Raw genomic sequence first — 17,181 nt, 5'->3', positions numbered from 1 at the left:
CGTGCAACAGAGTAATGTAAATTTTTGACATTGAACCTTATTATCTTTTTTCAAATTTGAAAATAAAAAATCTATCCTCTTTAAGAATTTCCACCTTACTATGGTGAAGTGGATTGTGTGTCCCATTGACTTCAGGGGCTATGTGCCTGGCTGTGTTTTTGCCTGCTGGCTGTTTGAAGGGCCAGGCAAAGAACGATTCAGATGAAACCTTATAAGAGGAAAATCAAAGGAACAGTTTACGAATTCCCAGGTGTTTGTTTTATTGTTGAGCCTAAAGCAGTACTTAACAGGAGATGTAGAGGGAGGGCAAACATTGTTAGGGATGTAGATCCAGCAGATGTGTGCTCTGTACACTCACATTTTTATTCAACTAAGAAGATAGATGTGTTCTCTTGTCACGGATAATGTGTCTAATCTAAGCAGTTTCATTCTGTCAGGATTTAATGAAACAGTGAGAATATAATACCCCTCTTCTTATCCGTAAGGCCAGTTATGTTGTGGGGATGGAGCTGGACTCCCTCAAGGTGGTGTCGGAGAGGCGGATGCTGTCCAAGATAAAGACAATGTTGGATAACACCTCCCACCCACTCCATGACATGCTGGTCAGTCACAGGAGCACATTCAGTGAGAGACTGAGATTACCGAAAAGCACCAGCCTGTGGCTATCTCCCTGTACAACACATCCACTTAACACACTGTTTACTGCTACAGCTACACATGTTTCTTTTTCAACAATTTATTAATAAGTGATTTTATGTATATATATACATATATATATATATATATATATATATATATATATATATATATATATATATATATATATATATATATATATATATATATATATATATTGTACTATTCTTAGTTAGCGTATTGTCTGTCTTGTTAATGTTTGTTTATAATGGAGCACTGTAACAAAAAATAATTTCCCCCAGGGATCAATAAAGTATTCTGATTCTGATTCTGATATCCTTTAGTTGTTACTGTGTGATTTTGTATTGCAATATCTCTCTTGTGCTGCTCATTGTCTTGGATGAAAACCTGCATGAACCTATGTACATTTTACTGAGCGGTTTCTGCATTAATGCACTTTATGGGACCACAGGTTTCTACCCAAAATTTTACACTTTCCTTTATAACTTCTGTATTAACATATATGCATATAACATTAAACTGGCATTGACTCCGAGCTACATCGTGACCGATTCATTTCTGTGCTTCCTATTGTCACAAACATGAAACCATAAAATGCAAGTAGGATAAGGATTGATTTGAAAAGCTAAAATCTCAAAAAAGGCAACTTGTATGAATGACTGCTGTATGCTGTGAGCTTTTTATGTACTTCTGTAACCTTGCTCACACTGATATTAAAAAGCTAGTTTAGATAAATATAGAATACCTGACATCTATATATAACAGTTCACAAAATAGATATAGATAATAGAACCAAAGATAGAACAATATTTTCTATGAATTTGGAATCCACACAGTGGGTGGCTGCTGCTTTAAAAGCTGCCTCCCTTTTTTCAGATAGGGTGCTGTTGCAGAAGGATATAGACGTATAGCACGAAATCCTATAACCAAGTAGCCAGTATAGTATACAGGAACATCTGCACTGAGTATGGCCTGAAGGTCCAAAAGTTAAACATGAATCCAGCAGGCAGAACAGTGTGTGGTAGGGGTGGGAGAGGTCACGTATGTGTTTGTTTGCTTTGGTCAGGCATCATCCCAGATGTGGGGAAGTGGAGTCCCATAAGTATTCTCTGCTGTCCCCACCACTATATTCAGGGATTGCCAGTCTAAAGCAAAGCAGGCTCTTGACCAATCAGAGATGCAAAGAGAGTAGTAGAGATGGGAAAGGGAAGGTGACCTTTTCTTAATTGGGGCAAAAGGCTCTCTTTTACAAGAGCTCCACTGTGCAGTGAACAGGACAGGTCTATCTGTACGCCCAGGAGTTTCGTGCTGCTGGCCATCTTCACTGTGGTGTTGTTGAAAAGAAGTGATATGTGACTGTGCTGGCTCATGCTGATCTCCTTTTTTTATTCAGTATTTAGTGTTAAGGTGTTATTACAGTTCTGCAGTTGGTTCACCTGCTAACTTATTCATTGATGTCCTGGATGAGACTCACAATAAATTATTATTCTATTCTATTCTATTTTATTCTATCAGCATTCTTCACAATTTTGTTAGTGGGCCTCGCCTCAGACCCACTAACAAAAATGCCGGACTGGTACTTGTGTTTTTACCTTTTTAATATTACACACTAAAAAAAAAAAAAAAGGTAAAAACACTCTGTGTGTATGACTGAGTGAATGAGATGAGTACAAAGTGTTTTGAGTGCTCAAATTGAGTAGAAAGCCACTATGTAAGTACCAGTCCATTTAAAAGTACCAGTCTGGGTCACCTGTATGGAGAAAAAAAAAAAAAAAAAACAGAAGAGAAAGCAAACAACAAAGAGCAACATAATAAATAAATAAATAAATAAATAAATAAATAAATAAATAAATAAATATTAATATTACACACTAGGGCAGCACGGTGGCACGGTGGTTAGCACTGTTGCCGCACAGCAAGAAGGTCCTGAGTTCAATTCCACCATTTCTGTGTGGAGTTTGCATGTTCTCCCCGTGTTTGCGTGGGTTTCCTCCGGGTACTCTGGCTTCCTCCCACCGTCCAAAGACATGCAACTTGTGGGGATAGGTTAATTGGATAATCCAAATTGTCACTAGGTGTGAATGTGCGAATGAATGTGAGTGCGAATGGTTGTCTGTCCCTGTGTGTTGGCCCTGCGACAGACTGGCGACCTGTCCAGGGTGTACCCTGCCTCTCGCCCTATGACACCTGGGATAGGCTCCAGCGCCCCCCGCGACCCTGAAAAGGATAAGCGGAAGCGAATGGATGGATGGATATTACACACTCTGATGGATCCATTGGGGGCAACTCGGGAGGAATCTGGGGGAATCAGGGAACAATCCATCGATCTTCCAATTGATAAACAATCCAGTTTAACAACAGAGCCCGAGAGCGCCTGAGCAACAGTATCTGCTAACCTCTGCTAACTAGTGTTGCTGAACTAGTATTTAGTCTAGTATTGAGCACTAAATGGCCTGAGGGGAGAAGGAAGCCAAGAGTGTACAACCTGGTCTTAGGGTATTTGCTGGTGTGGTGGCCTCAGCCTCTATGGATCTTGTACCTAGGGCTTGTTCCTGTGCTGCTATGATTAGTACCTTTGTGCTGTCTTTCAGTCTCGCTTTATAGGATTTCTTGATACCAGTCACCTCTTCTATCTTCCAGTGGTACATACCATTCAGGGACCTTTGCTTCCATGATGATTCCTCTTCTTTTATCTCGGGTTTCTGCTGCCTGAAGTATTCACTAAGCACTCTATAGGTCGTGATCATTTTCCTGATGTACTCCTGGATCTTTGTTGTTTCATCCTGGATAGTGGTCCTGTAATTCTCTAATTCCTTTCACTTAGTTTAGTCTCAGGGTTGGGGTGGACTTGTGGTGAAACCATTCATGCCTTGTTAGGAGCTTCGATGTTTTGGGGTCCGTGGCTTCTTTCTCCTCCTTTGTCTCACTGATTATCCCAACAGGGTATTTGATGAGATGTTGATTGCCTAAATCTTGCATTCTTCCCATTCAGCTGTCTCCTCAGGACTTGCCTTACTTTCTGCAGATATTTGGTGTTTGCTGCCTCCCAGGGACTTGTTACTTTCCAGCTCTTTATTCTTGAGACTATGCCTTGGATATCTGCCACTGTGATGGTTACTGGAGCCTGTTCAGGGAAGCTGGTGTGGTCTTCACTCCGATCTCTCTAGTATACCTCTTCAAACGGCAAGCCAAGGTTGTGAGTCTTTGCTTGGCAGTTACCAAGTAGGAATGGGTACTGGTATCCAGTGCCATGATGGCACAGGTTGTGACATAAACGGTAGTAACCAGACCGAAAAGTAGAACACATTTCGGTGCTTTATTTCAGTGCTTTTTTTTTCCTGAGATGTCATACACTTCAGATTCTAGCCAATCATTTTACCTTTCCAAGGATAGTAGGCGGGCCCAGGTACGTACGTTCTTTTAGAGCAGAGCTACAGATTAAAAATGCCCAAGGCGAAGCAGTCAAAAGTCTGGCTGTACTTCACAGCAAAATATGCAAACTCAGCAGCCTGCAACAAGTACTTTAAGGTGATACTGTGCAAAGGAGGTAACTCCTTGAATCTGACGACGAACCTGGCGACTTATAGTGTTTTGTTAAAAGCTGAGAAATGAACCGTATTTGATAGCTTGCTGCGAGACCTCACACCGAGCACATCTACTGCGGGTATGGTGCCTCGGACCCGGGGTTAGCAACATCCCCCAAGAACCCGCAGAGGAGAGTCCAGGCCCCTAGCCCTGCCGGTGTAGCAGAAATGATGACGGATGATGATGGCAGCAGCAGCCGTTCTCCTCTGGGTCAGTAGCTTAATGTAGTTCGTGTTTAATTTACGTTGTGTAGGCTAACCACGTTATTAAATCAATGCATGTAAGGTGAACTAGCAAACACTGTCGTAGTTACATGCGGCTGTCTTCTTGTTTGATGGCAGGTACTCCCTTCACCCTGGCCAAAAAGGCTAAAATGACCAAAGAAAAAGTGGGAAACAGCAACAACAACATGAGAGGTTTTTGGACAAAGTTTGTGTTTATTCCATTGTTTAAGCACTGCCTCCAGCCAAGAACGATACCATATATGCCCTATAGCTGCAGAAAGGGCTAACATTGTTATCTTTTTACAAAAAACAGCTGAACATGAGAGGTTTTTGGACAAAGTTTGTGTTTTCCATTCTTTAAGCACCGGTTCGAGCACCGGTTCGAGCACCGTTTAAGCACCGGCACCATTTCAAAAGTACCGGTTTGGCACTGGTTTCGGGTAAAACCTAATACCCATCCCTATTTCCAAGGCCTCAAGTATGATTTTATTTCTTCGTCACACCTTTTTGCAGCTCCGATGTTTGGCTCACTTCCCTCCATCTTGTCTTGGCTTCTAGTCTCCTTCTACAAGGAGGGTACTGCTCCTTGTAGCTGTTCATCTTGTAGCCAAGCACCTCACTGATCACTGCTGCCATAGTGTAGATCAGCTGGTTGGTTTCGATGATAGTCACAGTAGGGATTTTCCATAACCTTCAGATGGTTCTTCATATGGGCTTTGTAATCAGCCATAGAGGGTCCAGGTTTCCAGCTTAGCAATGATCATATCTGTCAAGTCAGGTGTTCTTACAATAAACACCTCACACACATCAGTTGGCCTTGGCACTTGATACCCAATCTCGGAGGGTCGAGATGATATCACCCCCCTGACCTGACGACCTTGTTCCCCCCTGGTGTAGCATTCGTGTTGTACCTTGTCGATCTTTAGTTGTGATAGCAGTTTTTTCTTCCAGATGTTGAAACACTGAGCAACCAGTTGTTTCGCCATTAGTCCAGATGTTATGTGTAGTGGAAGTGCAAAATAAGTTGCAGGTGCGGATAATCACCACATCATAGGAGGGAAAGTAGCACAAAACACAAGACAGGGCCTAAGTAAAATAGGAAGTTAGCAATAATAACTAAACTGAGAAACACAAAGTAAAAGTATAAACTATAAATAATAAACTGATCTAAATAGTAACTGGAACAATTAACTCAATACTTAAAATACTAATACAAGAAAAAATACAAGATGAAAATGTAAACAAACAAACTAGGCATTAAACAAAGAATATTTAATAATAACAGAACAAAATTCTATACACTGAACCCAGGACCAGAACACCTTAACCACTGTACACTGCAAAAATCAAATTTATAAAACACTACAGGCCAGACATCTAGAGTTAACATAATCTAATTTTTACAGCAATTTTTACATAATTCATAGTTAGAAAAAATATTACTTAACAAGTTAACAATTCACAAATTCTTAAAGTTTTCTAATATCAAAAACACTCATCTGTGAAGGTTCTTCAGTTCTAGGCTAGACCTGAAGAAGCTCTCGGATCAAATCAAATCAAATCACTTTTTATTGTCACATCACATGTGCAGGCACACTGGCACAGCACATGCGAGTGAAATTCTTGTGTGCGAGCCCCACAAGCAACAGAGATGTGCAAACACAACAACACAAACGAGCAAAATACAAGAATGGCCAACCTGAAACTAATAAATATATGTACAATATATAATAGTGTATGCATTTCTGGATGTGTATACTAAATATTTTCCTGCGTGTGCGTGTGTGTGTGTGTGTGTGTGTGTGTGTGTGTGTGTGTGTGTGTGTGTGTATACACATTTTTACAAATTAAATAGTAAAAAAATAAAATAAAATAATAATAATAATAAAATATATAAAATATACAGAGTTGAATATGTGCAAAACAAGTGGCATTTATATACAGTGTGGAGTGCATAATGTTGAATGAGATGGATGAGAGGTGCAACGTCTTCAAGCAACTTAAAGAAGTCCAGAAGCTTTTCTTTCCAAGCTCCTTAGACAATCAAAAATACTCAATTACTGAAACTGAATGCAATTTTTTTTATACGTACGGAAACGAGTTATTAGAGGACCGGCAATATGAGTTTGAATTCCCAGCTGTTGTGCTGTCATCATCAAAGCGTTTATTAATAGACGGTGCTGAATGAGAGCGGAGTGAGAATACACAGCACAGTGTAGCTGCTCACTCTGCATTTTGAACACTCGTCAGGTATAATCTGAACATTTGAAATTGTGAGTATTGCTCTCTGATTATGGATAATGTTTCTGTTGTGAGAATGTTCACTCTCTCTGGATTTAATGAGACAAGGAATATCAGACTTACCATCTTCTCACTCACATTAATGTATTACTGTATGATCATATTAATCAATGTGTCTCTGATTGTGCTCATTGTCTTGGATGAAAACCTCCATGAACCTATGTACATTTTACTGAGCAGTTTTTGCATTAATGCAATTTATGGGACCACAGGTTTCTACCCAAAATTCCTGTTAGATCTGCTGTCGTCTTCTCAAGAAATCTCCTATGAAGGGTGCCTTTTACAAGCTTTTATCATGTACTCATTTGCTTGCTGTGATTTGTCCATTTTAGCTGTCATGGCCTTTGACAGGTATCTGGCTATATGTCGCCCTCTGCACTACCACTCTTTCATGACTAAGAGGAGGCTCTCTCAGCTGGTGTGTTTCTCCTGGCTGACTCCTTTATGCATTATTTCCATCAGTATTCTGCTAACATCAAGACTGACCTTATGCAGATCAAAAATTGAGAAGGTCTTCTGTGTGAACTGGGTAATTGTTAAACTTGCTTGCTCTGACACAGACACCCTTTTAAATAGTGTTGTTTCATATGCAACAATTATCATGTATATTTCGCATGGGTTTTTCATAATGTGGACGTACATGCATCTTATTAAAACATCTGTAACGTCCAAAGAAGACAGGGCGAAGTTTATGCAGACCTGTGTGCCCCATCTGACTTCTTTAATCACATTTTTGATTGTAATACTTTTTGATTTGATGTATATGCGATTTGGCTCTGCAGATTTACCCCAAAGCCTCCAAAACTTCATCGCTATTGAATTTCTCGTCATCCCTCCAGTTATGAATCCCCTCATTTATGGATTTAAACTTACCAAAATACGAAATAAAATTCTGAGTTTTGTTTACCGTAAACAAAAATAACCACTTTAATAAAGTTTAATCACTCAATGTTTTTCTCATTATTTCTTTGTTCATAGACAGTGACAAAACAGGGTGCAAATTCATGTTTCAGTATTTTGTCAGGGATACATCCCTGAGCCCCATCATTTATCCAGGAAAATAATGGGGATTTGTTTCAGCTCATTGTTCATTTTTATTGAAATTATTTGTTGTTATATGAAGTACAAGATGTTTTTCTGCTGCTGTATGCAAATCAAATTGAAAATAGACACACAAATACACATGTGGGATGTAAGAGAATTAAAAACATTTGTCTTAAACTGAAGCTTTTTTGTGTCATAGCATAAATAGAACGGAAAAGGGTTTGAGGAACTATTTCACTATTTTATTTTAAAATGTTCTTGGAAAAACATTTTTTCCATCAATAGGATTTTTGTCAGGCATGTGTCAGGTCAGAGATCAGGTTTCCTTATTAGAAGCATACAATCATACAATTGAATCAGTAAGACTAAGGAAAATTTCAGGCTTTTATCTTTAATAGTTTTTGAGATATTCATATTAATTCAAACTTTGCTTTAGATTTCCATGTGTGAAAAAAGACCTTGTATAAGTCAAACTTTGGAACGTACAATTTTCAGGCACAGAGTTGGGTGAGCAGAAAATCTTCTAAAAGTCTGATAGTTTAAGATGCCCCAACATTTCTGCCATATCCTGTACAATATATATTTTATTTTACCATCTATTTCCATACAGAGGACTTATGTTCAAACTACCAGTTATTCAAAGCCAAAATAAAGCACAAAAACTGTTGTGATGTGAGTATAATTTTGGCATCTGCATCTAGTTACTCAGTTGCTGTTAACATTCAGCAGATCAAAGTGTACAGCTGACATTATTTCCAATGTGGCATTAAAAAAATCAAATAAATGCACTTTGGGTTACTGAGTTTCACGTACAGAACACAAAAGCAGTAGAAGCCAAGACCATATTTCGTCTGTACACTGAACATGGTCATATAATAGATCTTAGGTCTCTTGAATCAGGTATCTAATTTATTGGACCAATAAGCTGCCCAGGAGAGCCCCAGCTGCAGCCCAGCCAGCTGACCTGGCATTCATCCCTGTGCCCACCCTGGATGAGGCCACAAAGGCTCCAGCTGCTGCTCCGAAGGCTGCACATCCGGCTCTGAGCCATGATGAAGTCAAGCCTGCTTCATGTCTGCTTGCTGGGTTCGCAGACTCTTTCTGTTGGGGAAAAAAGGGACTGTACTAGGCAATCTTTCAGTTATTTAATACACTGTGGGTTGTATTCCAGTACAGTGTGTTAGCATACTTGATTTTTGCAAGAATAAGTAAAGGACGTAGTAGCATTGGAGTAAACACACTTAAATGGATTTGGGCAGTAGTTTGGGAAAATGGGAAAACAGCTAATCTAAAAAATCCTGATGACAATGCATCTGCAAAACATTTTGGATGCGTATAATATTCCTGAAACTTAAAATAACTTTTTCAGGTAAGTGATGTGAATTTAGTGAAATAAATTGTATTTGTGGAGTCAAATACCTCAACCCAGCGTGAAATATTTACATAATTTACTTCTGGTTGATTGCCATTAAATTAGGGAGGCCCAATGAATTAATCCTTATCATAATTTGAATGAATTGTCATACATGTTCCACTCTGATGCTTCAAATGAAGCACAAATAAATAAATCAAACTGATGTGTTATGGATATAAATGAGGCTGAGATGCATGAAAAACTTTAGGAATGTATTTTAGGAAAGCTGTAAAGACCTTTGTGTTCACATAAAAGAAACTTAGTCTTATCTAGAGCGTTTTGTGCGTTCATCATGGTCGGACTGTCAACTCCATTTTTACTCACCTTGTACTGGACATTGGCACCACTGTCCGGCACAGCCAGGCTCTTCTGCTCTGCTTCTGGAACTTAATGAGTGACATTTTGACTTTGTTCTTACAGAGTATACTCATTATTGTGTAACCACACTCAGGATCACTTTCTCATACTCACAGTGGTTGATGACATGTCGATGATGACTTGAAGGTATTGTGAATGCCCATTTTGGTCTTCTGCTAAGCTCCTCCAGCAACTTTAGGTCTGCCACAGTTTTTCCATGATCACCTTTATTAAAGTGCACGGTGTTCATCTTATTTGTCCCGTTAGTTTCCGTCTCTTTGTAGTGCCTCTGCATCCTACTGATCGCCACTTTCAACATTTTCTTTGCATCTTCATTTTCTTTTTTCAGCTGTTCCGTCATCTCTTTGAGCTTCATCACTTCTTGCCTGTGATCCATCAGCATTTGCTCCGTGTCTTTTTCTTTCTTTACACACAATTTCTTTAAGCCTGCAATTTCTTGCTCTTGTGCCTTCATCTTTTCCTCAAGCTTTTCTTTGTCCCCTTCACTCCTTTGCTTTGTAGACTTTATGAAATGTCTTTTCACTGCACACAGCTCTTTTATCACCCTGTCTTTTTCCATAATGTCCTTCTTGAGTTGAGTGTTTTCAGTGTTTAGAATGCTTATCTTTTCTTCATAATCTTTCTTTAACCACTCCTTCTCATCTTCTGTTGTCACCTTCAAAGCCCGAACCTGTCCATCTTCCTCTTTAGCTATCTTGATCATATCTTCTACTGTCCTTTCCCTCTCCTCAACTGTCTTTTTCAGGACATTATTCTCTGCTTTAACCTTCTTCAGTTGCCTCACAGTCTTTTTGGAGCTCTTTTCCAGCTTTTTGTTGCTTTCCTGGAGATTCATGAAACTCTGTACCAAGTATCTGGCATCGTTCTCCACCACCGTCTCCTCAATCTTCTCCAGTAGTGCTCTAACCTGGATGTCTCCGACCCTGTTTAAGTTATCAAAAACATGATATCTGTTTCCACATTTGTCCACAAGCTGCTGCAGAGCTGGCCATCTTTCAATGTGCTCTTCAATGGGAGTGACTCCCAGTTTGTCTCCCCAGGTGAACAACACAATACTTCGCATCCACACCCAGAGACCGAACAAGCTTAAGTGTTCCTCCGCTCTAATTCTGTCGGTTTCAGTGAAGGTCTCATCGGCACGTACAACCACCAGGACAGCATGAGGAGTAGGAGCCCACGGGGATGCACTGCTAGTAATTAGATCCTGTACTTCCCTTGGAGTGTCCTCGGAACAGTATCGTCCATGCCATCCTGGAGTGTCCACAACAGTTATTTGCAGTTTGCCAGCACCACCCTCCCTCTCAGTGACCTGTGATGTTGACTGTCCCACAGCAAAGACTTCACCACCAAGAAGATTGTTTCCAGCTGAGCTTTTCCCAGCCTGCTTCGGTCCCACTACCAGAATTCGAAGCGCTGAAATTGGGGGAAACTCTCCTGTATTGCAGAAATGCAAGATTTAGGTAATGATGTTAGCTTTGCAAATGTATATTTCCATCTTGCAGTTGTTTCAGGTAAATGAGAATGATGAATTTTAGATGTTTCCACAATGCTGGTTTGAATGAGAAGTTTCCTTCATTAGAGATTTTACTACTGTTAGTACTTGGAAGAACCATAATAGCTGATTTTCAGCAGCTTCAGGTATTCAAAGAGAACCTTTGAATACCTGACTTATTTTGATATCATGACACTGTTAGCATAAAGTTGTGTATGAACACATCCAGCAGTAAAGAGCAATTTTGTCATTCAAATGATCTAATTTAGTGTCATACATTTAAATAAACATTTTGGCATTTTATGTATTTAAATGATTCTTGGTATTTAAAGCAGTATTTGCATTGTTCTTATTAAAAACAAACAAAAAGACAACCACAGAATCAAAGCATATTAATGGAAAGTTGACCAGAAGGGAAAAGCGTGGTAAGAAAAGTGCACAAGCAACACTGATGAATGCAGTCTTGAGAGGAGTCTCAACACGCAAAAAAGAGCATTATTGCCGTGAATCATGAATCAGGATTAAAACATCCAAACTGAGAGAAAACAGGAGCAGGAAGAAAGACACAGCTAGAGGGAGAAATGGGGGAAAGAAAACTGAACATAATATAAATGACACAAAAGACTAACAAAATAAAACAGTAAGTACAACCACAATGAAACACCTGGAACCAGAGACAACAGCAAAAATGTTTTACTTGGGCTAAGGAGAAATGAGTCCAGGTAATTTATCATATTACAAACATTAATGTTTGTAGTATTATAAAAATGATTGTACCCAATCTAATTTTCTGAGCTACATAAGTAATAACATCACAGTTTGTGGTGGATGGATGATTAGTCTGTTGAATGCAAATGTTGATATGTGTAAATAAATATCACTGAATCTCTGAGTGCTAATGATTGTATTTTTTTCCCCTTTCCACTAATGCCGTTATGCCTCACAATTGGTGAAGATGGCAGTTATGGGCCTGGGAGGGGGGTATAATTTAAATCATTTTGATTTATTTTTCTTTTTTTTCTACTTTTTTTTTTATTTTCACATTTTGTTTTGGTTCAATTATTATTATGTCTTGAAAAAACAAATATGATAGGTGCATGAAGTGACGCTTACCCAGTAGAAATGTGAGGGTTCTTTTAACCATATGCACATTCATTCGCCTTAAAGTCGCCCTCTCCTCCACCTTTTTCCTTTGGCTCTCTGTTATCCTGGACAGTTTGTCATTTCTAGTCACATAACCAACTCCTCCTGCTTTTATATTTTCTTCAACCACTGCATCAATCTTCTCCAAAAGTTCTTTAACCTGAGTGGGATCATCTTCTCCCCAAGTGCTTGTATCTAAAAGGTGGTATCTATACATGCATTTGTCCAAAAGGCTTTTCAGAAACTTGTATTTTGCAATGTAACTCTCCACAGACATCCCTCTCAGCTGCTCATATCTCGTGAATATTACTATCGTGTTCCTCCACAGGGTGTCATTTAACTGCTCCAGAGGTCCCTCTACTGTCCATTCCCGACCTCTGTGCGAGCTGATCGGTATAACCATGAGGAAAGCATGAGGTCCCGGTGGGCACATGGCCACGCAGGCTGCTGTGTTCATATTTACCAGGCTGGGGTCTTGGACAGAATAGTGAATCCATCTTTCAGGGGTACTGACCACAACCACTTTAAGTCCTTCATCAAGAATAGTTTGTCTCTTAACACACATCTTCACATCTCTGCTGGTGTCAAACATCTGTCTGCTGAGGATAGTGTTTCCTGTCAAACTCTTCTCCAGCCAGTCGTGTCCCAAGAGCACAATCCTGAGCTCCTGGAGAATGTGTTTGTTCTCTGCCAGCAGAGAGGACAACATGTCACTGAATTACCACAACTCTGGCATGCAAGCAGCTGATGTGAGACAAAGCCCTCCCACTGGTTTCACAACTTTCCTCTGAACTATGCAAAATGCTGAAATTCTCTTAACTGCAATGAATTATGTACAGAATAAGAAAATAGAACAAATTGGATTTAATATACTAAAATCAATCAGCCTTGCAAATGTTGTATGGATACATTTAAGACATATAAAAGTATAAGTCGGGAACATACCTTTATGGTGTCTGTGAGCCATTAAAACTTTATCAGTCACTTTAAAGATGATTCACTACAGTTAAAAACCCTGTTTTCCCAAAAACAAAGCGAAGTGGAAAAATATCGTCCAGCCCAGTGTCAGCCTGAGCTTTAATGCTTGACTCAGCTCTCTGTCTGATGAAAGGTCAAAGTCCAGCCCGTACCACTCTGCTAGTGGAAGATATCATCTAATTAGCTCACACAGGTAACATTTCTGTAACAGTATAATTACATCAAGGAGCCAAGGAAGCCAAGGCCTAAGTTCAGTGAGTGTATTTGAGGATCTTTTCTGTGTTCTTACATAGTAGTTAAACATGCTGTTAGTCCTCCAAAAAAGGTCCAAACTACTGAGGGAGGAACTCTTTTAAGACATCTGTGTATGCAGAACCCCAACGTCCTGTATACATAATATATTGCATACAAAAGCCAATATGTGTGCAATTCCAGTAATCTAAAGTTTACTGAAGTATATTTTAGCATTTGATTGATTGCTGTGAGATAATCATTTCCGTAATTTAGCAAAATCAATACATTAAATAGATCGTTTAATTGTAATCTTGGTAAAGGGCAGTATTGTAGTGTCTCCTTGTATGTTTTCGGGTCAGTTCATTTTCATTGAGAAATCTGAAATCTAAAACTGTTAAAATGCATTAAACACCCTTGCTTCCTGATTAACACCAGATAAACCTAGTTTTCTTACATGTGCATTACTGATGATTGAGTGGATCAGCTCTTCTGACACAGCCGAACCCTGATATTCACATTAGATTAACAATGCTGTTAGGACCAGGGTGAATCATTTTGGGGCCCTAGTTAAGATTAAGATTTTGTTCTAAACTAAGAAACGTGAATTTTGTCATCTACTTACATCTTATGCTCTTTACTGCTTTCCATTTATGTATGCTGTATATTGCACTAAGTAGATTAGACAAGAATACTTCACTTTTTCCCTCTCCCTCACCTTCTGAGACCTTATGCCTTAGCCAATCCTCTCTCTCTCTGTCTGGCCTACCTGATCACTAGAAGACCGCTAAGGCCAAATGTTAGCTTAAAAAGTTGTCTAGCAACCACATCAGTAGCAGCTTGAAACTTAATGCAGCATTGTTTGATAAAAGTAAAATCCAAAATGTTCATGTTATCTAGTTTGGCTTACTGAGATGTTTTATTGGTATGTGATGTGTCTGAGGCTGAGAGACCACGGAGCCCGAAAAACATGATTATTAGGCTGCAAAAATATTTTAACATAATAATAATAATAATAATAATAATAATAATAATAATAATAATAATAATAATAATAATAACAATTGGATTTATATAGCGCTTTTCAAGGCACCCAAAGTGCTTTACAATGCCACTATTCATTCACTCTCACATTCACACACTGGTGGAGGCAAGCTACAGTTGTAGCCACAGCACACAATATAAGCTACTAAACAACAGTTAGCTATTGTAGTTCATGAGATTAGTGTCCAGAAAATCCATAGTTGACATGTGGACCCTCAACATACTTTTGGTTTTACTCTCAAGTTTTTGATAAAAATCAATGCTTCATATTTTGTTTTTCGGTAAACCTGAAAAACCCACTTGTTATCATAGTTTTGGATTTTTTATTTGTTTTTATTGTTTATGTTTTAAATATTTAATTTAAAGTGCACAACAACTTGATTATACAACCACCCAATGCAAGGTTTATGCAACAGCTGATTAGATTTTTGATATAAGTGTACAATGTAACAATGTACAGGTAACAATGTAGCTAAAATAGCTTTCACTTGAATAGCATTCTACTTCCTACCCCTCTACTGCAAACAGCAACACAAATTTACATCGTAATGAATGTGATGATTAGAGTCAGACACAACGACACCTCAAGTTCAAATAAGATAAGATAAGATAAGATAAGATAAGATAAGATAAGATAAGATAAGATAAGATAAGATAGAACTTTATTAATCCCTCGGGTGGGTTCCTCTGGGAAATTCGATTTCCAAAAAAGCACAGCACCGACAGAAGTTACAGAGTTATACACACACACATATATATATAAATACAGAGACAATATAAATAAAATATACGAAGGGGATAAATAGAATAAATAGGAATAAAAATAAAAATACAAGTGAATTGCACATTTCAAGTATTGAGTCTAATAATAAGACAGAAAGGATTAAAGAATTAAAGATGAAAAATAAATGAAGGCTCATCTATCAGTCCACTGGCCTATCTAGTTCAGGGTTGCGAGTGACTGGATTCCATGCTGTATAATAGATGATTGATCATTATTCAATAATAACATAATTAATTTGTAAATGTGCAGAGAATTATGGATGCAAGTTTTTAAAATTTTGCAAAAGAAGATATGTAAGCAACAAGAGATGATCTTTTAGCATGATTATAGTCTATAAGAGCATGTCAATGCTATTGCTCTGGGATGAGCCATAGGCTTTGCTGACTGAAACATGGAGGAAATATTAACCACAGACGCTGTTTTATATATCTATTACCATTTATCTACAAAGTGCATAAATTAAAAAAGAAGTAAAAGGTAGAATATAAAAACTAAAAATACAAAACTCGATGTCACATTTCCTGAGAAAACAGAACATGGAACATTATCAATTGATCTTTGTCAAAAACAGTAAAACATAGTGTGGCCTTGTCCCTATAAGTCATCTACAACAGAATGGCTCACATAGTAAATTCTTTACTCTAAGGAAAATGCTGCATTTTACGCTTGTTTTTTTAAGTAAACTAAACTTGATGTAAGTTAGTTTCTTGTAAGATTTAAGTAAAGTCAGGATTCTGTTTTGTATTTTGGTGAGTTTGAATCCATATATGAGAGGGTTCATAAAAGGTGGAATGATGAGAATTTCAACTGTAATGAAGTTTTTGAGACTTTCAGAAAAACCTGTGTACTCAAATTGCACATATATCGACTGAAAACCAATCACAACTATAAATGTGATCAAAGAGGTCAGGTGGGGCAGGCAGGTCTGCATAAACTTTTCTCTGTCCTCTCTGGACCTCGCACATGTTTTAATGAGATGTGTGTAAGTCCACATTATAAAAAAGCCATGAGACACATAAATGATAACTGTTGCACATGCTGTGATGTGGTTTGTAAAGGTTTCAGCTTCAGGACAAGCAAGTTTAACAATTAACCAGTTTACACATAAGACTCTCCGAATGTTTATACCACATAACTTCAGTCTTGATGTTAGCAGGACATTAATGGCAAAAACACAGAAAGGTGTCAGCCAGGAGAAACACACCAGCTGTGAAAGCCTCCTCTTAGTCATGAAAGAGTGGTAGTGCAGAGGTCGACATATTGCCAGATACCTGTCAAAGGCCATGACAGCTAAAATGGACAAATCACAGCAGACAAATGAATATATGACAAAAGCTTGTAAAAGGCACCCTTCATAGGAGATTGTTTGAGAAGACCTTAGTAAATCTGAAAGGAATTTTGGGTAGAAACCTGTGGTCCCATAAATTGTGTTAATGCAAAAGCTACTCAGGAAAATGTACATAGGTTCGTGCAGATTTTCATCCAAGAAAATAAGCAGCACAAGAGAGATATTGAAAAATAAAATCATGCAGTAATACAGTAAAGTGAATGCGAAGAGAGGCACTCTGAAATTCATCGTCTCATTAAATCCTGACAGAATGAAACTTCTTACATTAGACACATTATCCATGATCAGAGAAACATCTACCTTCTTAGTGTAACAACATGTGAGTGTACAGAGGAAAGAGCTGCTGTATCTACACCCCTAACAATATCTGCTCTTCCTCTACGCCTCCTGTTAATTACTGCCTTTGGCTCAACAACAAAAAACACACACCTGGGAATTCTGTTGGTTGGGGGGGGGGGGATACGTGACTGGCTATTAGTGGAAGTTTTCCTTCTCTTTGCTGTTTATATTTGTCCATGTAACTGGATTCTCTTTTGCCAGAAGCCGAAAATGTCCACA

At 38.5% G+C, this 17,181-nt stretch overlaps 3 protein-coding genes across 4 annotated transcripts; 1 reads left to right on the top strand and 2 right to left on the bottom strand.

Moving 5' to 3' along the window:
• Positions 1-6,044: 6,044 nt before the first annotated feature.
• On the top strand, positions 6,045-7,718 carry LOC308409388 (olfactory receptor 6N1-like). Its single transcript, XM_080902090.1, has one exon. It carries the CDS (start codon positions 6,760-6,762, stop codon positions 7,687-7,689), a length of 930 nt encoding a protein of 309 aa, XP_080758216.1. The 5' UTR covers positions 6,045-6,759; the 3' UTR covers positions 7,690-7,718.
• Positions 7,719-7,836: 118 nt separating this feature from the next.
• On the bottom strand, positions 7,837-13,320 carry LOC308409376 (GTPase IMAP family member 8-like). 2 transcript variants are annotated; one of them, XM_080902076.1, is made up of 5 exons: positions 13,184-13,320; positions 12,209-12,925; positions 9,697-11,037; positions 9,550-9,611; positions 7,837-8,912 (listed from the first exon to the last, which is right to left on the bottom strand). In XM_080902076.1, the coding sequence occupies exons 1-5, from the start codon at positions 13,203-13,205 to the stop codon at positions 8,721-8,723; spliced, it is 2,334 nt and encodes a 777-aa protein (XP_080758202.1). In that variant the 5' UTR covers positions 13,206-13,320; the 3' UTR covers positions 7,837-8,720. The 2 variants fall into 2 exon arrangements, 1 of the variants encoding a protein (XP_080758202.1); XR_013974007.1 differs by having other exon boundaries at positions 8,874-8,912; positions 9,550-9,605.
• A 2,467-nt stretch (positions 13,321-15,787) lies between these two features.
• Positions 15,788-16,905, bottom strand: LOC308409910 (olfactory receptor 4B13-like; the record flags this gene model as incomplete). The annotated part of the gene is made up of 2 exons (XM_080902907.1): positions 15,788-15,796; positions 15,940-16,905. 2 exons carry the CDS (start codon positions 16,903-16,905, stop codon positions 15,788-15,790), a joined length of 975 nt encoding a protein of 324 aa, XP_080759033.1.
• Between the last annotated feature and the right edge of the window lie 276 nt (positions 16,906-17,181).

Source organism: Rhamphochromis sp. 'chilingali', assembly GCF_963969265.1.
Source record: "Rhamphochromis sp. 'chilingali' genome assembly, chromosome: 14".
In the NCBI taxonomy this organism is placed as follows: Eukaryota; Metazoa; Chordata; class Actinopteri; order Cichliformes; family Cichlidae; genus Rhamphochromis; species Rhamphochromis sp. 'chilingali'.
The sequence above is the reverse complement of the archived record's forward strand: the minus strand, read 5'-3'. Positions and strand labels throughout refer to the sequence as shown.